This window comes from Bos indicus, chromosome 16, assembly GCF_029378745.1.
Source record: "Bos indicus isolate NIAB-ARS_2022 breed Sahiwal x Tharparkar chromosome 16, NIAB-ARS_B.indTharparkar_mat_pri_1.0, whole genome shotgun sequence".
NCBI classification, from domain to species: Eukaryota; Metazoa; Chordata; class Mammalia; order Artiodactyla; family Bovidae; genus Bos; species Bos indicus.
This window is the reverse complement of record NC_091775.1, coordinates 81,093,474-81,117,908: the sequence shown is the minus strand read 5'-3', so window position 1 is coordinate 81,117,908 and position 24,435 is coordinate 81,093,474. Positions and strand designations below refer to the sequence as shown.

General features: G+C 62.8%; 1 protein-coding gene across 5 annotated transcripts in view; it reads left to right on the top strand.

Moving 5' to 3' along the window:
* The window catches only part of LGR6 (leucine rich repeat containing G protein-coupled receptor 6), an 86,248-nt gene that overhangs the window by 44,954 nt on the left and 16,859 nt on the right, over window positions 1–24,435 (top strand). For 2 of the 5 annotated variants that reach the window (XM_070768799.1, XM_070768798.1), the window contains exons 5-6: window positions 11,552–11,767; window positions 15,218–15,289. The exons of 1 other annotated variant lie outside the window; for it this stretch is intronic. In XM_070768799.1, coding sequence (XP_070624900.1) covers window positions 11,552–11,767; window positions 15,218–15,289 — 288 coding nt within the window. The remainder of the gene's footprint in view (window positions 1–11,551; window positions 11,768–15,217; window positions 15,290–24,435) is intronic. 2 more of the 5 variants (XM_070768801.1, XM_070768800.1) reach the window with 1 other exon arrangement.

Genomic DNA, 24,435 nt, shown 5'->3' with positions numbered 1-24,435 from the left:
CCATTCCCTTCTCCAGGGGAGTCTTCCTGATCCAGCGATCAAACCCGGGTCTCCTGCACTGCAGGCAGATTCTTTACTGTCTGAGCCACCAGGGAAGCCATTATGACATGGACTTTAGTTTTAATTTGTGAAGATACACCTAACCCCAGCTCCCAAAATCCCATTCAGTCTGTTTTCTGATCCCTCACGTATTTGAGAATACGTTTTTGTGGACTTCACATATACTTGTCAAGCTATCTGAAAGTAAAGTTCGGGACGATTTTCCCTTAGGGTGCTGTCAGTGTGGCTCTATTTTCCCGGCACGTGGTCGCCAGGAAGGTCAGAGACTGGCCTCACTGCTTTGGTCCTTAGAGAGGAGCATGCGTCTTCTGTATGAACGCTTACAGGAGTTGCTCCGTTTATCTTTATAGAGTTTAGCCAGAATGTGCCCAGGTGTGAATCGCTTTTCCTTCAGTTTGTCTGGAACCCAGTAGACATTTGTAAAGTACATTTTTTGCAGCTTCAACAGATTTCAGAAATTACAGCTGTCGCGCTTGTTCTCCAGTCATTTCCAGTCGCCCCTCGCAGCTTCCCTGCCCACCCAGCTCCGCTTGCATCCTGATTTCTCTTTGAAATCCACCTTTATTTCTCGCGTCCTGTGCTGCTGCCCCTCAGCATCTGCCGTTCCTCCCCCGTGCATTTGCTCCTGTCTCATCTACACCGTTATTCCTTGTACCTTATTGATGCTGATGAACCACCTGCTGCTTATTCCCGTTCAAGGAATAAATTATGTTTAGAGATTGCATCTTTTCCTGGGTTTTGGGATGCTATTATCATGTTCATGTTCTTCAGAATTAAAAAAAAAAAGTTGTCGCTTCTCTTTTTAATGATTTTGTTTAAACGTGTAACATGAAATTTACCGTCTTTGTGTAGTCAGGTGTGCGTGCGTGGCATGACGCGCTTCACATCCCTGGGTTAGCATCCCCACCGTCCGTCCCAGGCCTCCTTCCATCCTGCAGAACTGAAACTCCGCACCCGCTGCTGCTGCTGCTGCTGCTAAGTCGCTTCAGTCGTGTCCGACTCTGTGCGACCCCATAGACGGAAGCCCGCTGAACCCTTACTAACCCTGACCCCCGCCCCCAGCCCCCACCCTTCCCCTTCCGCCCTGTGAATTTGCCTCTAGGGAGCTCGCTTAAGCGGAATCACAGTTTGTCTTCTGTGTCTGGCTTATTTCACGCAGCATCCCGTACTCGGGGTTCATGCCCGTGGGAGCTGGTCGGAGTTTCCGCCCTTTCGGGGGCGTAGGCGTTGTCCGCCGCGTGTACGCAGTCGTGTGCTGGGCGCGTCAGGGTCGCTCCCACCTTCCGTGATTGGTTATTTTACTTGGGCCAGAGCACGTGTCAGATTTGGTCGCATGTTGCTTCTGGTTGGGGTCTGAGCTTTCATCTTCTTCTGTATCTTCATGAGTGTTTTACACTTTGCTCTGTTGTAGCTGAACTTGCTTGACTGTTTTGTGGAGAAGGCGATGGCACCCCACTCCAGTGTTCTTGCCTGGAGAGTCTCATGGACGGAGGAGCCTGGTGGGCTGCAGTCCACGGGGTCGCCAAGAGTCGGACACGGCTGAGCGACTTCCCTTTCACTTTTCCCTTTCATGCATTGGAGAAGGAAATGGCAACCCACTCCAGTGTTCTTGCCTGGAGAATCCCAGGGACGGGGGAGCCTGGTGGGCTGCCATCTATGGGGTCGCACAGGGTCGGACACGACTGAAGTGACTTAGCAGCTTGACTGTTTGACCTGTTTCTGGGGCCAGAGGAGAGGCTTCAGCGTGAGTGGGGCGGGAGCTCAGGGGTCGGCCCGAGGCCTGAGAAGACGCCGCGTGTGGGGGACCGGCCTCGTGGGGAGGGGCCCCGGCCCCTGAGGGAGAGCGGGGGCGGCCCCACTCTGGGCAGGGGGCAGGGGTGAGTGTCCCGCGGGCGCCGGCGCAGGGGAGAGACATTTCCCCGATGCAGTGAAGGCCGCGCCCTCCCGAGAAGCCAGCGCGGGAGGGTCACTCCGCGGAGGCACTCTTAAAGCCCCTGCCTCAGGGTCCGGAGGGGGCGGTGACGTCTGAGGTTCCGGGGACACCGGCAGCGTGCAGGGTCCTGAGGCCGGCCTGGCGGGCTGCGTCACGGGGGGTGGGACACGGGGCGACTGGAGGCCTGAGCCGGGGAGACCAGCCTGCACGTGGGAGGTCCCGAGTCTGCATGAGCGGACAGACACATGGACGGACGTGGACGGGCCGACAGACAGAGGGGTCGGTGGGGGGACGGGAAGTGGGGCTGGGAGGAGCGGATGGACGCCACGCAGCTGCGACCTGCTAGCTGTCACCCTGGTCCGCGGGAGTCGGGGACCTGCGTCAGGGACGCAGAGCCGATGGCCTCCCCCGGTGCCCCCGGGCACCCTCTGCTCGGTCCCGGACGCACAGTCCGCCGGGGCTGCCCAGGACGCTGCGTGTTGCTCAACCTCTGACGTCACTGCCCCTCCCAGGGGGCGGGGTGTAGGAGACCCCGGGGCCCCTTCCTCCACCGGCGCCAGCACCCTTGCCGAGGGCGGGCACCCGGGTCCCGAATGGCCGCAGGACCGGCTAACGGCTCTCTGAAAGCCAGCCTGCCCTCTGGATCTGGGACGGTTGCCTTTCATGGTCCCCACCCCGGATTCCGGGATTGTCACCCACAAAGCTGGCCTTCTGCCCGGATCTGTAGGTCTGTGTCTTCTGGAGAAGTTGGTAGAGGCTGCCAGGCTCCTCCCCGCCTCCGCCTGGAGGATGGGTAATCGTCTTTATACACTGCTGCGATTAAACACACGAAATGGCCCGGAGGCGCGCTCAGGTGTCCCCTTTGATGTGCACAAAGGAAGCGCTCTCCGCTCCTGGGCTTCTGGCCCATCCGTCACTCTCAGGGGTGGAGGGCAGGGTAGCGGGGCCTTCGCAGAGCCTGGAGGGCAGGTAGGGATTGGCTTCATCTTAATAGTCTCTCTTTGATCTGCTGGGAGGTTGCCGGCGAGGGGAAGGATCTTATTAGGTGGCATAAAAAGAACTGACGAAACCGCTTTCCTCCGACAGACTCAGATCTTCCTGTGTAGGGCGAGGCGGCGTGGTGTCCCCACCCCCTCTGTTGGGTGACCCCGCACCCCCTCTGTTGGGTGGGGACCCCGCACCCCCTCTGTTGGGTGGGGACACCACAGCCCCTCTGTTGGGTGACCCCACCCCCCGTTGGGTGTCCCCACAGCCCCTCTGTTGGGTGGAGACACAGATGGAATAAGAATCCCTTTCCTGCACCCCCCACTCCCACCCACACCTGCAGCAAAGCGCAACTGAATTTCTGGGGGCCTAGTCATCAGTGTCCACTCTGCCCCCGACTCTCTCCATCACCTCAGGGCACTTCCCCTTGGGGTGCTGGTCCCAACCCGCTGGACTCAGCATTGCACACGTGGGAGACCAGGCGAGGGGACCCCTGAGACCTTGTCTGTGGCTGCTCCCCAAGGGACCAGGGCGGGAGGGCAGGGACCCCGGGTCCCAGGCCAGCCACCTTCTCCGGCTCTGCTCTTTCCGTACTCTTGACGTTGACCGTCCCTGAGCCCTCCTCCTGGGTCACAGGGTCCCTCTCAGCTCTCACTCCACGAAGGTCTCTTCATGGCACGCCATCCTATGAACAGTGGGGACGCACCCCAAAGCCCACCAGAGCAAACCAAAGCCACACAGATTGAAGGCCCCCTCGACGAGTTTCAGGGAGCGCACACACTGGTGCCCCAGTGGCCTTCGCGTTAATCAGAGAGGAGCATGGTCATGGTCCAGGGCCCAGCGCTGACCTGGGCCTGCCTTCGACACGCACGCTGAGCATGTTCCCTGGAGCCCTGTCCTTTTGGCCAAAGCTCCCTGAGTTCCAAGCCTGTGTCCCCGTCCCAGAAGTTTCTCTCAGAAAGCTGTCTTCTCCGTTAATCTAAAGGCTGCCAAGTAGAGCATACCTGGATTTCTAAAGTCACCGCGCGCAGCTCCCGTGCCGGCTGCCTCCCCGGTGGCTCAGTGGTAAGAGTCCACCTGCCAGAGCAGGAGATGGGGGTTCAATCCCTGGGTGGATCCCCTGGGGAAGGAAATGGCAACCCACTCCAGTATTCTTGCCTGGGAAATCCCGTGGACAGAGGAGCCTGGTGGGCTGCAGTCCGTGGGGTCACAAAGAATCAGACAAGACTGAGCAACTGAGCATGCACAATTTCCATATTCTGAAAGAGGACTACCGCCCCAACCGGCAGATTTAGTCACCCTGAAATGCGTGTGGGCCGTGGTGGGAGGGTGGCCACCCAGAGTGTCCGCAGGAGGCCGCACGCGTGCTCAGCCAGGCCTGTCCTGGCTCAGAGGGCACAACCAGGAGCCGTGTCTGCAGAAGGCCCGGCCTCCCCTCCCAGGCCCGCCCCTGAGCCCAGGGGCTGTCCTCCGCGTGCTCCTGCCCCCGAGCCCCGCGCGCCCCAGGGCACGCACCCCCTCTGTGCCGCGTGGACACAGCCTTGCACGCTCACGCCACGGCCGCACCTGTTGCTGCTTTCTCACCTTCATGCCTCGAGCCGGGGAGCCCCTTGGGATGGGCACTGGTGTGTCCTAAACAAACAGGCTGGGTTCTCAGAGCTGGTTGCTGCCAGGCATGTGTGTCGATCCAGGTGAACTCACCGTAGAGACAGTTCCACAGGCACAGCGGCCTCCCCCCGCTGGTGGAGGGCCCCGGGGGCCGGGGGCAGTGGCTTCTGCTGCGCCGTCTCAGGCCCAGAGCAGTCCGCCTGCCCCCGGCAGAGGAGAGGGCCTGGGAGCCCTTCGCCGCCCCACCCTTGGGGCTGGATTGGAGGAGAGGCTCAGAGGGTACCCCGGGAACACTCTGGGGTCCCCTCCTCTGGACTCAAGGCTCAATGGCTACTCCCAGGGCAGACATGCAGCCTCAGCCCCGGGGCCCCTGCGGGACTGGCCTCCGCGGCCCTGCCCGTTCTGGTCAGGGGCCTGGCCGGTTCACAGGAGGCTCTGCTCCAGGCGGCCTGGCAGCACTTGGCCTGTATGGCTGCCGCGGCGTCTGCTCCGTGCAGCTGGGGTGGGGAGGGGCCCGGCTGGGGGTTGGCGTCAGTGTGTGTGGGGCATTGTGTGTGTGCAGTGTGTGGGGCGTGCGGCCCTGCTGGGGGCCTCAGGAGGCGCTCGCTGTTCCTCGGTTACCCGCCTGTGTCCCCTGACCATGGCCTCTGCCCCTCAGGAGCCTTCTCTTCGGGGGGCCCTTGGCTTGTGCACCGGGGCCCCACCTCCTGCCTGCCCCCCTCCCCTCCTGAGTCACTGGGGGCCCACCGCCTCACCCTCAGGCCCTTCTCTCACCCCCGCAAGCTTAGCCCAGGCACCTGATCCCCTTCCTGCCTCGGGCTTGCTCCTCCTGCCCTCCTCCAGCACTGCCCCTCGGGAGACCCCTGCCCTGGGAACCAGCTCAGATGTCACCTCCTCCATGAGGCCTTCATGGGTTTCCCGCAGGCAGAGGGCAGGCCCCAGCTGCAGAGCATTTCCCACACACTTGATTAAGTCCCAGCCATGGGTTTGGAGCCACATACTCCTTGCTGCAGGCGAGGAGGCAAACACGACAGCCTTCCAGGTTCTGGGTGGGGGTTCAGTAGGAAGGCGCGTGTGAAAGGCTGGCCTGCCTGGCGAGGATCCTGCAAGGGAGTCGATGGCCGAGGTCTTTGTGTTGCTGATTAAAGGACAGACAGTCCAGGAGCTTCTCCAGAGACAGGCTGTGTGCAGCTCATGCCGGAGCCCAGCACTGAGCCCAGGCTGGCCTGGCACTCAGAGCCTGTGAGCGCTTAGTGGATTCAGTCAGGCCACCAGGCTGCATTTAATCCAGCCTGACCAAGCTGAGGGCTACTCAGTGACTGAACAGAGATGAGGGGACTTTGGGGGGCCCGGTGCTTAGTGGGGGCACGCCAGTGGCTTTGTGGCAGCTGAGTGAGAGCAGAGAGGCCTTCGGGGGCAGGGTGTGGGGAGGGGGTCAGTGTGCAGGGGCACCTCGGCGTGAGCTGGCCGTGTCTGCTTGGCCCCAGGTGGGCCAGCCCTCCTGCCAAGCTCGCCCCCCGGGAGCCGAGCGCCCTCCTCCCAAGCCCACCCCGCCGGGAGCCGAGTGCCCTCCTCCCAAGCCTGCCCCCCAGGAGCTGCGTGCCCTCCTGCAGAGGCTGGCGCTGCCAGCGGTGCTGATGAGGGCGGCCCGGGCATGTCCTTGCCGCCCAGCCGGTGCCAGTCTGTCCCCAAGCCCCCGCCTTCCCTGTGGCCGGCCCCCAGCACCCGCCGCTGCCAACGCCGCCTCAGGCACAGGGTCACTGCTCCGAAGTGGCTGCTTTCTTTCTCCACCGTGAGGACCTCCCCCAGCGCCTCCCTGCCCTGCCCTCCCTTCCTTGGCGAGGCCTGTGTAGGCCCCATGTGCCGTGGGTACGGGGCTGGGCCCCGGGGCCTCCAGCGAAGAGGCTGCCCTTGGTGTGGCTGCAGGCTGGGGGTCAGCAGTCTGGTGCCCCGGAAGGGGCCCCGTGCTTAGGGCCTCCTGCCCTCCTGAGTCAGGATGGCCTCGGGGAGGAGGGTTTCTGGTTCAGGGAGCAGGATGCTCCTGGGTGTCCCACCCAGTGGCTCCCCGTGGCCACCCGGACTCTCGGGGCTCCCTGCCTGCCTGCCCTTCTATGTGTGCGGTTGGAGGGCTGCGTGCAGGGAGGAGGCGGCTGCCCACAGGGACTCCTCTGTGGGAGCGGTGGGGCAGGCCCAGGAAGGGCCCCGCCAGGCTGGCTGGGCCACGGCGCTGCTCAGGGCGAGGGGCAGCCCCAGGGGAGCCCTGGGAGCGCCGGCTAGAGGAGAGGCTGGCTGTTCTCTGAGGGCCGCCGGCTTCAGCCAGTGGCCGCTCCTGCCCTGCTGCCCTGCGTTCTCTCCTCCACGTGCCTGACTTGGAGCGGGAGAGGCCCCCCGCCCGGAGCAGCGTGGACTGGAGCCTGCCCTGCCGCCCTCCGCCCTCCCCCTTCCTTGGGTCCTGCCGGCCTGCTCTCAGAGCTTGGGGAGCAGGCAACGGGCCTTAGCCTTTTAAATGGATCCCTGGTGACGGGCGTGTCAGCTGGTGGTCCACTAGGACTCCCAATCTGTTCCTCGGGTCTTGTCTCTGACTGAGATCTGGTGGGATATAGGGAGGATCAGAGAAGGAAATTCCAGAGGGTCTGTGGGGTCAGTCTAGGGCTCTGTGGGCTGCAGGGACTCTGCTTTCTGGGGGGATGTGGCCCCTGGGCTCAGAGGTGCTTCCTGGTAGGGAGCCAGGCTGTGGAGCGGCGCTGAGTGTGAGTCCAGCCCGGCCACTGACCCGCTTGGGGCAGCCCTCTCTCCTCCTCTGGGCTCCGGGCCCCTCGGGCATGATGGGCGAGGCTGGTGGCTCCTTGAGCTCCGAGGGAGCAGGACCCGAGTTTCCACCTGCTCTTCTGGAGGCTGTGGGTGAGTCAAGTTGAAGACGGCCACCTGGAGCCTGGCCCCCACCCCCCTCGGCTGCCCCGGCTCCTGGCTGGGGTTTCCCTGAAGGCGCTGTTTGTCCTCACGGCCAAAACCACCAGGAGGATCTGCAGTTGCCAGGTCCCCCGCCCCTCCCTGGGGTCCCCCGCCCCTCCCTGGGGTCCCCCGCTCATCCTTGAAGTCCCTGGCCCCTCTGGATGTCCTCCTTGTTAGAAGGAAGGGGTGCTGGGGGGTAGCCTCTGAGCTGTGCTTTGTGTGTGAAGTGAAGTGAGAGTCACTCAGTCGTGTCCGAATCTTTGTGACCCCATGGACTATACAGTCCATGGAATTTTCCAGGCCAGAATGCTGGTGTGGGTAGACGCTCCCTTCTCCAGGGGATCTTCCCAACCCAGGGATCGAACCCAGGTCTCCCGCATTGCGGGTGGATTCTTTACCAGCTGAGCCACAGGGGAAGCCCAAGAATACTGGAGTGGGTAGCCATTCCCTTCTCAAGCAGATCTTCCCGACCCAGGAACTGAACTGGGGTCTTGTGCACTGCAGGCGGATTCTTTACCAGTGGAGCCACAGGGACGCCCCCACATCAGGGAAACACTGTGTGCATTTCACCTGAACAGTCTCTCAGATGGGTAGTGGTCAAACTAGTCCGCTGAGGAGACCCAGCCAGAGGTTAAATGAGGGCTGTGTGCCTGGATGTGTCTGCTCACAGGACCCCAGGGGAGACCTGCCACGTAAAGCGCACACTCGTGGGACCTACGCAGTCTAAGGAGTTATTCCCACCGACTGGGCCCAGGGCAAGGGCGTGTAAGTGGGAACAGTGACATCTCGGGGTCCTGGGTGTCACGGAGGGGGTGCGTCTCTGCCTGGGGGGCCCAGACGCCCTTGAGAGGCAGAGCCTGAGAGCCAAGCTCCAGCCCACTCGGCCACCCCCGTCCCGCAGTTGCTGGACCTTTGGATTTGACCTGAGCCGTCTGAGGTCTGTGCCCACTCCTGGCCCGCGCTTGCCCTGTGTCCTGCCTGCGGCCCTCGCCCGTAACACCCCGCCCCTCTGTCCTGGTCTACTTCCCACCTTTCCTTAAGGCCCTTGGCGTGGGCTGTGATCTGGGGGGACTCGGGGCTCCGCTCACTGCCCAGTCTCTGGGAAAGCTGGGACGAAGGTGCCGCCCCCCGGGGTCTCCAGGGTGTGAGAGGTCTCTGGATGGGAGCAAGGTGGGGGAGAACCCCCACAGCGTGGAACGAACATCTGAGCGAGTCACAGGTGCACTCATCCTGCAGGAAGGTCTGCCCGGGTCCCCAGGCTGGGGGCCGCTCCCCTGCTGTCTGTGAGCCCCGCGGCCGGGAGGTGTGGGGGATTCTCCCTGGAGGGTGGCCTGGAGCCCCGGGCCTGGGGTGATGGGTGTGCGGACCCCAGAGCAGAGCCCCAGCACAGGAGGAGGCGCCTGGCTCACTGTTCAGGCTCCCCTCCTGTCGGCGTCACTCCCGCCGACCCGAGCATCAGCAGACACCGCTGCACTCAGCACTCAGTGGATGACCTGCGGTCGGGCTGGAATTCAGGTGCTGACTCGCCGGTCTGGGACAGGGCCTCAGACTCTGCCTTTCCGCCGAGGTCCCAGGCGGTGCTGAGTTGACAGTCGACGGACCACCTGCCAGAGGAAGGTCTGAGGCACCCAGCGATGCCATGGAGGGGATGGCGGAGCAGGCGTGGCCAGCCTCCTCGATGGGGTGGCAGGCTTTGTGTGAGCGGGTGAGGAGCCTGGGCCGAGGCCGGGGAGGCGCAGGGGCAGGGAGCACGTGCTGCGTGCCTGCCGACCTGCACGGTGGTTAGAGGTTTGTCTTGTGGAGCCGCCGCCAGGCTGGAAGCCCAGCTGTGCCGCTTACTGGACATGTGATGGGGCTGCACGTGGCTTTTCTCCTTTGGGAAATGTGAACCTCACAGGTGAGGATTAGACAGCCTGATGCATACAACGCCCCGGGACTCAGTGGGCTCACTCTCAGTACCCTGGGCCCTGAACGCTGGCAGGGAGGAGGTGCGGCCACGTGGGGCCGCGGGTGCTCATCCCACGGGCCTGCTCTGCGAGGGTCTGTGATGGACCCTGGGGTGGGGCGAGGTGAAGGGCGCGTCCGTGTGGGGCTGATCAAGGCGCCCGGAACTGCCAGCTGACGGTCCTGTGCGAGGGAGCCTGCACCTTGGCTCCTGCACCTTGGAGGGGCAGGGACATCCCAGGGCCGGGCAGCAGGGGCACCATCAGGAAGGGACTCTCCAGGGACCCGACCCTGCAGTGGTCGAGCTCACCCTCGAGCTCCCAGGACGTGCCCATGCCCGCTTCTGGGTGAGGGGCTCGTGCAGAGCGCCAGTCCCTTTGCTGACATGTCCCCCTCTGGAAGGGCTCCTCCCTAGCACCGGAATCCTGGCCACGGCTGTCTTCCCTTTTTAGGGTAAAGCCCTTCCTGGCTTCCTGTTTCCCTGCGGCAGGGCCCCTGAGCCCCAGCCCCGCCGGCCTCGCCAGCTGCCCCTGCCCTGCTCCCTCCCACCCCTCGCCTTCCTGAAGGCCCTCGTGGCCGCTTGTCGCCCACAGGCCTCCCTCTGCTGTCCCCCTCACTAGCTAACTCCTCCTCGTCCGGCAGGCCGCTGTGCGGCATCCCCTTCTCCTGGGGCCCCTGCTAACGCGCCCCTGGCCGTCACATTGCTCTGGGACTGTCAGCCTGGCCTTCCCACTGATGCGGAGGGCAGGGACAGAGCTGATGCTCGTCCAGCCCTTTCCCACCTGCCTGTTCGTGGAGGCAGATTGCAGGCCCCCTCAGGCCTTCTGAGCCAGGCATCCTGGGCGGGGTCTTAGAATTTGCTTCCCCCTGTGGCCCCCAGGTCAGTAGCCACAGTTGGGCCATCAGGTTCTGGGGACAGTGACCAGAGGGACAGGCCCTTACCGAGGGGCTTGTAGCCGTCGGGTCAGGTGTGACGTGCGTGGAGGTCTCTCCCGCTGCAGGCTTCAGGGCCTGTCTCGGTCCGTTTGCCCTCTCATCCGAGGCTCCGGGGTCGGCCTGTTCACCCACAGCCCCCTGCTGGCTGGCCTGGCGTTTCTCCCAGGGATGGGGAGGGCACTGGTGAGCAGCTCAGAGCAGATGGAGCCCTGCTGGCTGCTGGCGCGCGGGCTTGTGCTGCTGGGGCGGGAGAAAGGCCCCCCACCACCCAGCACTGCAGTCGTCCTTGGGGCCAGGATGAGGGGGCTTGGGGCTGTGTGGTTGGGGTCCGGGGTTTCCATGACACAGGTGCCACATGCCCACGCGGAGGACCGGGCCTCGGTGCCAAGCCCCTCAAGACAGCAGAGCCCACGGGCAGCTCCATGGCCACCGGCCAGCTTGCCCCAACCCTATGGGACCAGCTGCCGGAGGTGGGGCTTCAGCCCAAGCCCCAGCCCAGGAGGCACGGGGTAAAGGCCTGGCGCAGTCCTGAGAGGCCGGGACGGGCTGCTCAGCTGGCAGAGTCCTGAACTCGTGTCCGAGGTCCTCCACCTCCCTGGACGCTCTGCTGTGGACAGGCTGTCCCCTGTCTGCCTGTCCGACATCCAGCAGTCCCCATAGGCATCAGCCAAGCAGGGAGCCCCGTCTGACAGCTAGCCCTTGAGCCGGGGGGCAGTCCCAGGGGGCAGGGGCACCGTGATCTGTGTACAGGGGCCAGGCGCCGGGGAGCAGGGGCGCCGGGGTCAGGTGCCAGGCATTGGCTTGCGGCTCTGAGAAGGTCTTTCCTGGGCTGTGTCCATGGGTGGAACTGTCCCCAAGTCGATGGGGACCATGGTTGCTTTCCGGCCCTGCCTGGAGCGGACGGGGCTGAGAGCCAGCGTCCTCAGAGCAGGGGAGCCGCAGCACAGACAGGGAACCTGGGCATGACGGGTACTGTGGTCCTGGGCTGTGGACCAGCGCTGGGTCACCAACAGGGATAAAAAGCATAAAGGGCCTCGGGCTGGAGCGGAGGGGCACCCGGGACCTGAGGAGCCGGGCCGTGGAGCCCGGGGGGCCCGCTGCCCCGGCCCAGACTCTCCCTGTCCCCTCCCGCAGGCGCCTGGATGCCAACCTCATCTCCCTGGTCCCGGACAGGAGCTTCGAGGGGCTGACCTCCCTCCGCCACCTGTGGCTGGACGACAACGCCCTCACCGAGATCCCCGTCAGGGCCCTCAGCCACCTGCGTGCCCTGCAGGCTGTGACCCTGGCCCTGAACCGCATCGGCCGCGTCCCCGACTACGCCTTCTGGAACCTGTCCAGCCTCGTGGTGCTGTGAGTGCCCGCCGGCTTTGCTCAGCGGTGTCCCTGGGGTTCCCGTGGTAAAGTGAGGTGACCGTTCCGGGCTGTCAGGAGGCCGGTCGGCACTGGAAGTGCTTTGAGAGGCTGGGAAACGCGTTCAGCTGCTGTTTCCTCTGCGGTTCTGTGCACAGGTTGTAACTGCCACGCTTGGGAGCGCACTCCGGGAATGACTCACCGCTCTTGATCGGTGACGGGCGGGTGCAGCGTCGTGCTTTGGTGCAGGGCTGGGATAAGTTCCCTTCATCCGCCAGCCTGGAGAAGCAGCAGAGAGCCTGCGCTTTGAGTAAAGAGCAGAGCGCTGCCGGGGGAGCGCCCCAGGAGACGGTGTGCCAGGCAGGGCCTGCGGCCTGGGGCTCACTGCCCCCCCAGGACCTGCGGGCACGGGTTAGCTCCTGGCTAATTGCCGTGGACAGTTACTGAGTTCGTAGGGCAATTACCCAGGGCTTGGCGACTGTGTGTAATTGCTCTGGGTTACAGACTTACTGCCACGGGAATGTCCAGACTTTGTGAAATGGGCGTGAGGCCTCCTCTGTTCTTGGAAATCTGGTTTGATTTTCCAAACCAAGGAGTGGACAAGGCTTAGTTCCTTCTGAGAGAGGGAGGAGCAGCATTTGTTTGTCTGATTCTCTGTCCTGGGAGACGGGAGACACAGATGAACTGCTCCAGAGCCTCATCCTCTGTCGGGACGGCCGCAGCATCCTCCCTGGGTGGCCGTGGGTTGGCAGAGGGCGAGCAGGACGGGAGCCCTGATCCAGCTTAGGTGATACCCCTGTGACGTCCTGATGCTCCCTGCGAATCGTGGGTCTCTGAGAGACGGAACTCCTGGAATGAGGGGTCCTCACGGTGGGCCACTGACTGCTGAGCAGCAGGAGCAAGTGGGAGCAGGAGCCACGTCCTGTGGGACCTGCAGAGCCAGGAGTGAGCTCCAGCTGCTGCCCCAGGCCTGGGGGAGTGGCGGGGGCACTGGGAAGGACAGCAGTGCCGCCCCGGAGCGCAGGACGAGGGTACTGGGTGTTGAGTCAGCCTCGGCCCGGGCGCAGGGCGGCCGGAGCAGCTGGTGGGGGACAGGGGCCTGCGGGGTGGTCCTGGCTGGAAGGACAGTTTAGAGCTGGATGGGTGAGGAGCAGGGGACAGGCACTCGGCAGGTGTCGGTGAGGACGTGCCGGCGAGTGGGCCAGTGGGGCTGGAGAGGAGGCTGGAGAGGTGAGCTGGGACCTCGGAGCGCAGGTTTGACTCTGGCCTGCCAGGGGGGGGCCTGGAGGTGGGAAGGGGCCCCAGGAGGGTGACTGCAGGACACAGAGGGACACGGGAGGGCGGAGGCAGACGCACCGGCCTGAGGGACATTGTGGAGGAAGAGTCAGGGTCGGAGGCCAGGGTCTGGTCGAGGAGTGGGGTGCAGAAGCTCAGTCCGGGATCTCAGATCTCCTAGGGGCAGGGGCGGGAGAGCTCAGGAGAGCCTGGAGGCCCTGATGCCGCCCTGAGGCAGGAGAGGGGCTGCTGTGGCTGGAGGCCATCCAGGGCAAGGGGGCTGCAGGAGGCTGCCCAGGCCTCCGGGCTGGCCTGCAGAAAAGCGCAGAGGAGAAAGATGGGTGCTCGAGGCTCAGGCCAGAGGCATGGGTGACCAGCTGACGGAGAGGGGCTTCCCTTCAGCCCGAGCCCTGAGCCTTCATCAGGCCGCCCTGCGGGGACCCCTGGGAGGGCCTGAGTGGACTGCAGTGCTGGCTTGGGTGTGGGTCTCATCCCTTCCTCCAGACCAGAAGTCCCAGGAGGCTGGGCTGCCAGAGGCGCTCAGGACGCCAGGGTTAGTGCAGTGGTCTGCAGGCCTGAGGCTGGACGTGCAGAAGCAGGAGGCACTGGGATGGCAGAGTGGGCTGGAGACGAGCTTCAGTGGGGTGGGGGCACAGGGAGAAAGGCTGAGTGTGCTGAGAGTTGGAGGAAGTGGGGAGGGCCAGGGCTCACTCCTGGAAGCCGGGGGCTGTGTTCCCCCATCAAATCGGAAGCCCCTGCGGAGTCTGGTGCCTCCTGGCGGAGGAGCGGGGAGCACGCAGTCCCTACCCGCCACGCCTGCCACCCTGCTCCCTGAGCATCCTGGAGGCCAGACTGAGTCCTTCCCTTGTTCGCAATTTCCTTCTCCTGCCCAAAGATATTTTTTAATCTTTGAACTTGAATGGCTTCACTAGACTATGACACAGTGTGGGATTTTCTTCATCCAGTTTTCCTGAAACAACACGTGCTTTTCACCTCCGGATTCCACTCTATTTTGGAGGGTTTTCTTCTGGTTGCGCTTCTGAATACGCCCTTTGTCTGCCTTTGGATCCGGCCCCAGAGCCGTCAGCGCCCGCGTGTGACTCGCAGCCGTGGCCTCTCAGCTTCTGGTGTCAGCTCAGGCGTTCTCTCTGACGCCCTGTACCGCTCCCTGCTGCAAATTTATTGACTAGTTTTTCATGATGTAGTTTTGGTCCTCGATTCACAGTCTACAGCCTCCTTCCCCGCCATTTAAAGTGCTGCCTCTGGGGTGCTCATGGGCTTGCTTTGCGGCAGAAGGGGCTGATGAGCGTCCTGCTGCCCCTTGCCCACGACGGCTTCCTGCGGGCTGCGGCTCAAGCAGCCCCCTGCGGGCTGGGGCTCCAGCGGCCTTGGCTGCTCCTAGTTTCCTGCTGTGTGCTTGCACGGTTGCCAGCTGACACCTTTTCCTGGCTCCCCCTGGGACCGCTGCATTGCCAAGGGCCCCCTGGGCTCCCCCCAGACTGCAGCTTATGGGCTGGGACTGTGGGTGAATGAGGGTCGCCTGCCCACAGGTGCCCGGGGCCTGGTGTGTGGGGTGGGCCCCGGTGTGTGGGGTGCTGTGCAGGCAGGGCTCCCTCCGCAGGCTCAGGCTGTGGGAGATGCGCGTTCCCTCCCGACAGAGGTCCCCCTGGGCTCAGCTCCGGAGGAGCCTTCATCTCCTTCCCTGCCCCCCACCCCCCGGAAAGACACCCTGCGTCTCTCCAGCTCGGGGGCTCCCTGGAGCCGTCTCAGGACCTTCTTTTCACAGCTGGGCCTCTGCTGAGGGCCCGGCGCGTTTCCGCGGCCTCGGCCTCTGCTCTGAGCCTCTCTCCGTCCTTGCTGTGCTGCTGCTGTTACAATATTGGGCTGGGGTGGGGCCCGTTTCCGTGTTAATGCTTGCACTCTTTCCATTAGGAATTGGGAGAACGTGCTGTGGTTTACTTTCAGTTTGCTCTCGACCACGGGAGTCTCTCCCACACTCACCACCCCCGCGCCCGAGGCCACGCCTCTGGCTTTTTCCTTTGACAGGAAGCGGACACAGTGTAGCCCGCGGTCTCCAGCCTTGGAGACCTGGCTGTTCCTGCTTGAGAGCGTACGTCCCCCACCCCCGCCATGCGGCCCTGGGTCCTCCCCTGACACGCCTCTCCTCCCACACAGGCATCTCCATAACAACCGCATCCGGCATCTGGGGGCGCACAGCTTCGAGGGGCTGCAGAACCTGGAGACCCTGTGAGTGCTGCCGACGGCCCGAGTCCCGATGGGCGCGGCCTTTCCCTGGAGGGTCCCTCTCAGAGGGCGCCCCCCTCTTCCTGGGGGAGGGGCTGTGCCCACAGGGAGACCAAAGCCCACGAGATCTGAGATGGACGTGGGGCTTTGAGGAGAAGCAGGAAGAATGAGGGCCCTGAACCTGGAGACAGAAGGCTTGGGGAGGGAGCGCGCTGCTGATGGAGTGGGGCGCGCCTGTCAGCGCCCAAGCTGTGGACTCTGGGGAGGCCGCGTGACCCCACGTCACGTCCTGGATCAGCTCTGTCCAGAGCGTGCCCACGCCCTCGGCGCCCCCTCTGCGGTCCCGCCACCCCACGGCTCCCGGGAAGGCTACATCTCAGTCACCCACAGCAGGGCCAGGCCTGGGAGGTCCCAAGAGTGAGCCCCGACTCACGGGCCAATGTTCTTGCCCCTGACACCCCACCCCACACACGGAGCCTCATTCCTGAGGTGAGGGCTTTCCCGCATCCAAGCAGCAGAGGAGACAGGCTGGGACCAGCAAGCCTGGGCTGCGGGGAGTGGATGGGACGCGGGGCCGAAGCGCAGGGCTGCCCACCCCAGCCTGCCTCCCGCGAGGGCCGCTGCACCAGCCTGTGATCAGGAGAGCCGGCCTTGCCCGGCTGGCCGCCAGGGGCAGGTGGACAGTTGACCAGCATGGTCTAGGCCCCTCGGTTGCCGTGCTGGGCTGTGGGCATCTGCAGAGCTGGTCCTGGACTTACTGTCCGTGGGCAGAGCAGACCTTGGGGGTTGACCGAGAAAACACGCCCAGGTCCCGAGCTGGTCCAGTCTCTGGGCCCCGTGTGAACTGCCTGCTGTGTGCCCGGTGCCAGCAGCCCCTGGGCGGTGGGGGCAGGCAGCCAGCAGCCCTGACTACCGTGCCCACAGCCCCCTCCCTCGGGGACCCGGAGCTGGGAGGCAGGTTTGGAGCCATGAGGCGCCTGCGTCGGGGGAGGCCTGTGTCTGCCTGGCCGGTGGGTGGACGGGGAGCTCTGCTGGGAAGTCGGCTGGGAAGGGGGCCATGGTGGGTGTGCGTTCCCTCTCGAAAGCCAGCTAGCGGTGGTTTCTTCACCATCGGGGCGGCGGCCTGGTTCTTTCTCAATGAGCCTGGATGGCAGTGCAGGGCATTGGGCTCAACCTGCCTGGCTGGGCTTCAGAGCCACGGGTGGCGCCCACCTGCCTTTCATCTGCAGCGGAGCCAGCCTGCCGCACAGACCCGGGGCCTGCACCCACTCTGTGGAGGGCACGGACCGGCTGAGGGACCTGCTGCAGGGGCAGGACCGCCCGGCAGCAAGGCCTGCAGTGTCTCACCCACAGTGACGCCGACCTTCCAGGCGCATGTGGACTGAAGGAGAGCCGTGGGGGCTCTGCTGGAGCTGGCGCCCCCGGGCACCAGCGCCCCTGCACCCCACCCCAGCCGTGAGCTCAACACCCTCCCACCCCATCCCCGAGAACTGAGTTCTCCTTCCAACGTTTGCTCTCCCGTTGAAAAGGAGGGTATGTTCTTGTCCTTTGTCGCCCAGAGTGCTTGTTGGGGGGCCGGCTAGACAGCCGGACGTGGGGGGTGGAGGGGGAGGTTGGAAGCGGGAGGAGAGGAAGTCAGACCTTGAACTGTTGCGTCAGTGGCCTGCTCTGCAGCCCCGTGGTCACCCTGGGGCGTCTGTGCATGGCTCTCTGCAGGGCCAAGGCTCCGCCACTTAGACCCTCTACCAAAGCTTCCTGGCCCGAGCTGCAGCTGGGCTTGAGCTGTGGGCTCCTCTCCAGAGAGACAGCGGCCCCCAGCTCTTCCACCCGGGGAGGGGTGGAGGGCCAGGTGCCCAGACACACACCCACACACACACTCCCACACACACCAGGGCGCATGGCTCGAGCACTGCACAGGGACCCTGTGACCACCTTGCTTCTGTTGTGACCTCTGCTCTGGAGGCCAGATGCCCTGGGCTCCACCGCCCACCCGGGTCTTCCTCTGCCAGCTGGGGCACCAGAGCAGGAGCCCCCTGCCCTGTGGGCCCTGGATTCTCTCACCTGCACGAGTGAGATGAACACGCACACACTCTCTTTTATGCCAGAACAGCAGCACCAGGAGACCAGGGCGGGGTGGGGGCCGGGGCTGCCTGCCCACCCTCCTGCGGCAGGACGAAACCCGCAGACTGGGGGGTGCAGGCCCTGCCTGCTCGGGGAGTCTGATCGCACGGGCCAGGCTGTGGGAACTGGCTCCTGGCTCCCTGAGGCCACCTCACCGTGCAGAGCCTGCAGGGAAGCCTGGCTGCGGGCAGCAGGCACAGATGCCATCCTGCATGCATGCCTCCTTTCTGCTCCCACAGTGAGGGTGCCGGCCCCTTGGGAGATCCAGGTCAGAGTGCTCCGGAGTCCTGCACCTCCACTTTCCAGGCCAGACCCATCCAGAGATTCGGGGCAAGCTGCCCAGGTTTCTGTAGTTCATAAGTGACGGACAGTGGACCCCAAGCCTCTGGTTTCCTGGCGCGTCGCTCCATTCAGTGCCAGCTCCCTGAGCTCAGACCAGTCCCTGGACTTGCCAGGGGCCCAGTGAGAAGGAAAAGGGAGGTTCTCCGAGGATGTTGTCAGGCCCTGAGGTCAGTGTCTGGAAACCATGCCTGCAGGCCCCGGCATGCCCTGCGGAACTGTTGAGGAAAGTCCTAAAAGGCCCGGCTGAACTTACCGGTGAATTTGTTTAGAAAGCTGAAGTTGTTCAGAAAGAAGAGGCCTAACCACCGTGCTCACAGCTGAGCCCGCCCCCACCGGCCTGGGTCTGGGGTCTGACGACTGCAGCCCTGTGAGGACAGAGGGGCCTGGGTTCAGAGCGCGTCGCCTCCCTCTGGCCTCTTTTCACCTCACTGAACGAATCAGAGTAGCCCAGTGCCTGTGCTGCTGGGCCACCCCCGTGAAGGGGCTGGGGCCACGGCGCTTCTAGCCCAGGACCAGCGCCCAGCAGAGGTCTGGGGGGACGGCCTGAAGCTGTGCCTCCTCCTTGCGGGCTTTCCAGGATCTGCCTCGCAGAGCGTTCTCACGGCAACAGCAGCCGCCAGGCAAAGGGTCCTCTGCCTCTCGTCCCTGAAACCACCCCGGCCAGCAGACTCTGCCCCAAAGCGGCCTGGCCTGGGCCCTGAAAGCATCCAGCCACATCCCAGGGAGCACCAAAGAGTTCACGCTTCTGAACTGTGGTGTTGGAGAAGACTCCTGAGAGTCCTTGGACTGCAAGGACGTCCAGCCAGTCCATCCTAAAGAAAATCAGTCCTGACTATTCCTTGGAAGGACTGATGCTGAAGCTGAGATTTCAATACTTTGGCCACCTGATGCGAAGAACTGGCTCATTTGAAAAGACCCTGATGCTGGGAAAGATTGAAGGCTGGAGGAGAAGGGGGCGACAGAGGATGAGATGGCTGGATGGCATCACCAACTCCATGGACATGAGTCTGAGTAAACCCCGGGAGTTGGTGATGGACAGGGAGGCCTGGCGTGCTGCGGTTCACGGGGTCGCAAAGAGTCGGACACGGCTGAGGGACTGAACTGACTGAACCTCCCCATTCTGGGCCCGATGGTCAGCTTTGACCAGGGACAGCCCCCAGGCGGCTTTGCACGGAGGTCCTTGCGGGGTCCAGACCCTGCTCTGCCGTTGGCATGCGCCATGTGCAGGTCGCCTGGGCTGTGGGGGCCTCAGTCCCCACAGGTGGAAAGCGGGGAGATGTCTTACAGTTCCCAGAGCCTGGAACGCTGGTGCTCTCTTACGCTGGCTGCCTCAGCCTGTCGTCCCTGTAGCTCCAGATGGACAGCAATGCGCCTTTCCCCCCAGTAGTTAGTTACTCTTATTTCCTCCCTCCCTCCTCCCCGCTTCCCTCCTGCACTGAGTCAGAAGGCGCAGGCAGAGTGTTCCCCGCGCCTGAGCCGGGATCACCTCCTCTGTAGGCTGGGAGCCAGGCATGCCCGGACAGGGGTGCCCAGCAGGTTGGGCACAGCCACTGACTAGTTTTCTGTGGCTGCCGTAACAGATTAGACAAACCTTGTGGCTTAAAAACAACTCCAGAATTGTATTTCCCCACAGCTCAGGGGGCAGGGGGTCTGGAGTCGGGTTGGAGGGGGTGGTTCCTCTGAGGGGTCTGCAGCGGAATCTGCAGGAGCCCGTCACATCTGGCACCTGCTGAGGTCCCTGAGGTCCCTGGGCTGGTGGGCGCTCCCTGCAGTCTCTGCGTCCGCTTCTCAAGGCGTCCTGGGGCTCCTCTTTGGGTGAGGACCTTGTTGGCTCTGCTGCCCGCCCTGATAAGCCAGCACTCTTGAGAGGGTCCTTATCTTACATCTGCAAAGACCCTTTCTCCAAGTAAGGTCACAGCTTCCAAGGGTGAGGACTCGGACTTGTCTTTTGGGGGCTACAGTTCAGTCTGCTCCGCTGCCTGCTGGATGGCACCCGGAGTGCCCTGCCTCTGGCCCAGTGTCAGCCCGCGGCTGCCCGAGGCCAAACCTGGGACACTGAGCTTTTCCCTTGCTAGTCCTTAATCACCTACGCTTGTGGGCTTATTCGGAGAAGGCAATGGCACCCACTCTAGTACTCTTGCCTGGAAAATCCCATGGATGGAGGAGCCTGGTGGGCTACAGTCCATGGGGTTGCTAAGAGTCAGACACGACTGAGAGACTTCACTTTCACTTTTCACTTTCACGCACTGGAGAAGGAGATGGCAACCCGCTCCAGTATTCTTGCCTGGAGAATCCCAGGGACGGGGGAGCCTGGTGGGCTGCTGTCTCTGGGGTCGCACAGAGTCGGACACGACTGAAGCGACTTAGCAGCAGCAGCAGCAGTGGGCTTATTAGCTGCAAATCTGTGGGGTTTTGTGGCTCATGGAAGAATTTATTGTTCATATAAAACATCTTTTCTCTGGCTTTTCCCCAGAACCACTAATGACTCCTCACAGGCAGAAAGCTGAGCTCTTGGTGTGTCCGCCTGTGTCCCACCCAGGACGACGGTTGATTCTTCTCTGCTGCAGGGCAGCCCTACCTGCTCTCTCTGGGGCAGCCATGGCCACCGTGCTTGTCACCGCTCCCCTGCCAGCCTGCGGGCCCCGTGGGTCCTGCACCCCAGGCCCTGCTCGAGCTGGTCCGCAGTGGGGTGGGGGAGGTGGTTGAAGGAGGGCCTGTAGACCGCTGGGCTGCAGGTTTCCGGAGGACGCCGTGGAGAGAGGCCTGGGGGGCTGAGGTCTGGCCCCCAGCGCCCACGGGAAGGAGGCGGGGACCGCCCTCTCTTCTGCTTCTTCAGTTCACTGGCTCCGTGCACGCTGCTGGGTGTGTAGTGTGTGCCAGGCCCCTGCTGTAGGCTCGGAACATTTATGAACCAGAAAGTCATAACCCTCGTCACAGACTACACGGCTCTAAGGCCAGAACCAGACTTAAAGATCCACAGCCCGGGAGCGGCCCCGATCCCGTCACACCGTCTAGCTCGGAGAGACACTCAGCGGGTGGTCCCTCGTCCCTGCCTGACTCGGGGTCCCCCCCACACGCACTGCGGCCTGGCCTCGGGGCCCCTTCTTCAGGCCGCTGCATTCCACCGTGACCTGCACGGACGGCCCCGCGTCCTGGTGGTCCAGCTGAGGGGTGCTGCCGCGGGCACCCGCCTTCACCTACAGAGCCGGGTCCTTCTCTGAGCATCACATCTCAGAGCACCCGGGGCTTTTCTGGGCAAGGTGGTGAGAATGTAACGAGGCTGCAAACCTTGATGCAAATAACCTGGGAGGACCCAGAGGTGGAGGAGGCTTGTCGCCCACGGGTGGTCGTCTGCCCGCAGCCCAAGGGGGCGGGGAAGGGAATGCTCAGGACGAGGCGGTGACTGAAACACCAGCGGCTGCCACGCAGGCAGCAGGCGTCAGGCAGAGGTGGAGCCCCAGCGCCAAGCACCCCAGGGATGACCCCTGGCCTGCTGAGTGTTTTCTCTCTGCCAGTCGAGGCTTCTCGGGGCCCTCCTGACGGCAGGGCAGCATGGGCCCTCGGTGTCGGAACAGCAGCTCCCTTACGGTCAGCAGGACTACCCCGTCAGGGACAGTCCAGGGTGTCTTTCTGGCAAAGAAGAGGGCGGAGGTGGAGGGAGGCGGAAGGGCGAGTTCCTCTCTCGGTAGAAAGGAGGACGATGTGCTGACTGCTGCCTTTGTTGATGGGTGGCCTGGTAGGCAGGCTGTTAGACAGGAAAGCAGCCTGTTGGTCCTGAAGTTGCGCCCGTGTGCCCTGAGCGTGTGGAGTCGCTCCTGTCGGTCCTGAAGTTGCGCCCGTGTGCCCCGAGCATGTGGAGTCGCTTGGGGCTCGGGCTCAGCAGTGCAGAGGTGCTTGCGCTCGCCGCGTGTGGCCGCCCTGCATCCTGGCCGTGGGGATGAAGGGGGCTCAGGGTTTATAGCCTCAGAAACATCTGGGCTCCCCCACATTCCCCCACGCATCTTTGTCTGTCATCTGGCGATTACCATTAGCCTTGAGAGTAAAAATGTCAGCGGAAGCCCCATTAATGATGGTAACCTCTGGACGACTGTGGAAAGTGGAGACCAACTTGTGGGTCTGTCCTCCGCTCCGGAGCCTCGTGTCCAGGAAGAGGGAGCAGGAGAGAAGCCCTCTCTACACGCTCTGGGCCTGGTGAACAGGGCCCCTCGCGCAGTGGGCGTCCCCGGAGGAGCAGGTGGCGAGCAAGCCCAGCAGAGGTCAGCGCCTGGCCCAGGGGATGCTGCTGGCCCCCGGCGATCGGCACTCTCCCACCTGCTCCAGAGACGAAGACGCACAGAAGACCCGGCCTCCAGCTCAGGCACCTACCTTGACCTGCTTGCGAGCAGCTGGGGAAGCCAGAACCCCTCTGCTCACCCTCTCTCCCACTTTCCCTAAAGCCTTGCTGTGGCCCTGCTTCCTGGAGCCCAGCGGGACGCACTCTGGGTAGCTCCGAGACGTGTGAGCCTGGAGCCGAAAGAGCAGTGCCAGCTTCGGGGTCCTGCTCTGATGGGCAGAGGTCCACAGCTTCTCTCTGAGCCTCAGTTCCTGATCAGTAAAATGTTGGGGCTGGACAAGGCGACGGTAATCCCGCCGGCTCTGCTCCGAATCCACAGTGCGGCTCTGTGGACTCCAGGAGCGGCCACTGCTGCACAGCGGACGGAGGGAGACCCGGGAGGCAGTCCTGGCACGTCCCTGGCCACATTCGCCAACACTGTCATCCTGTTGGGCTTGGCTGGATGAGCAGACGAGGGGAAGGACCAGCCACGACAGCTGCACTTCCACACCAAGCTCTGGCTGGAGGTGGGAACCAGCTCCCTTTAACCTCAGCCCTTCCTCTCCTGCACCCGGCTCCAGGAGCCGCAGACGAAACAGCTCTGGGCTGTGGCTGATTCCAGGCCATTAAAGAGAATGGACTCCACAGCCTTCAGGAGTTTTCCAGCTGAGGTTTAAGGCCCTGTGAATCACCGGCTACAGAGGAATCGGCCTTCCACCAGGGAAGGCAGGCTCAGTCCTCAGGAGCCCTCAGGTCACCACTGGCCCGAGGGCCCAGGGGGTCAGACCATCGCCCTGACGGTGGATATCGCACACACGGCCGGTGCCTCGGCTTCGGAAGCCCACAGGGGATCCCGTCTGCTTCCTGATGACAGCAGGCTTCTGGTCTCCCGGGCAGACAGTATGAACCAGGAGGAGGACGCTGTGAACCAGGACAGCCCCGTGCTGGACGCACGCGCCCAGGGCCGCAGTCCGAGCATCCTCTCCTCGAGCTGCTGTCAGGGGTGGCCTCCCTCTGCACGTGTTCCTCTTTGCAGAACAGAGGCAATAACAGTAGCTGCCTTGAAGGCCTGGCATGGGAAATGACCTGCAACGGCGGAGCAGCTCGAACCCGACCACAGTTGCCACCGTCTCATCAGCAGTGTTACCCCACCAGCATTTTCTCCTGTCTCACCTGACCGGGTTGCTAGAGAAAACAACAGAAAAGTTCCGGAAGAGGGAGTGAGCTGTTCTGACCCAGGGACAGGGTTGGCTTCAGGAGGTAGCACTCCAAGGGGGCCTAGGGCTGGGAGCCCTGAAGGTGTGGGGCAAGGGTGTGGGCCGAGGGCCCAGGGGTCGCAGCTGTACCGGGAAGGGGAGACTCCACCAGGTGAGACGGTTGGTGGAGCTGAAAGGTCACTCCAGGGGTCGGAGCCCATGAGGCACGGAACGCTGCTCTGTGAGTCATGAGAAGGCTTCTCCAAGCGTCTGGAAGGGTGACAGCCTCTGCTTCCCACTTTAGAGACATCTCTAAGGCTGGTAATAATGCTCAAAATTCTCCAAGCTGGGCTTCAACAGTACATGAACCTAGAACTTCCAAATCTTCAAGCTGGATTTAGAAAAGGCAGAGGAATCAGAGATCAAATCATCAGCATCTGTTGGATCATAGGAAATGCAAGGGAATTCCAGAAAAACATCTGCTTCACTGACTATGCTAAAGCCTTTGACTGTATGGATCACAATGAACTGAAAAATTCCTAAAGAGATGGGAAAACCAGACCAACCTGCCTGCCTCCCGAGAAACCTGTATGCAGGTCAGGAAGCGACAGAACCAGACGTGGAACAATGGACTGGTTGAAAACAGGGAAAGGAGTCCGTCAAGGCTGTATATTGCCACCCTGCTTATGTGACTTATATGCAGAGAACATCAGGCGAAATGCCGGGCTGGGTGAAGCACACACTGGAATCAAGATTGCCGGGAGAAATAATAATATAAAAAGTATCAATATCTCAGATATGCAGATGACACCACGCTTACAGCAGAAAGTGAAGAAGAACTAAAGAGGCTCTTGATGAAAGTGAAAGAAGAGAGTGAAAAAGGTGGCTTAAATCTCAACATTCAGAAAACTAAGATCATGGCATCTGGTCCCATCACTTCATGACAAATAGAAGGGGGTAAATGAAACAGTTAGAGGCTTTATTTTCTTGGGCTCCAAAATCACTGTGGATGGTGATGCAGCCGTGAAATGAAAGACGCGTGCTCCTTGGAAGAAAAACTATGACCAACCTAGACAGCATATTAAAAAGCAGAGACATCACTTTGCTGACAAAGGTCCGTCTAGTCAAAGCTATGGTTTTTCCAGTAGTCATGTATGGATGTGAGAGCTGGACCATAA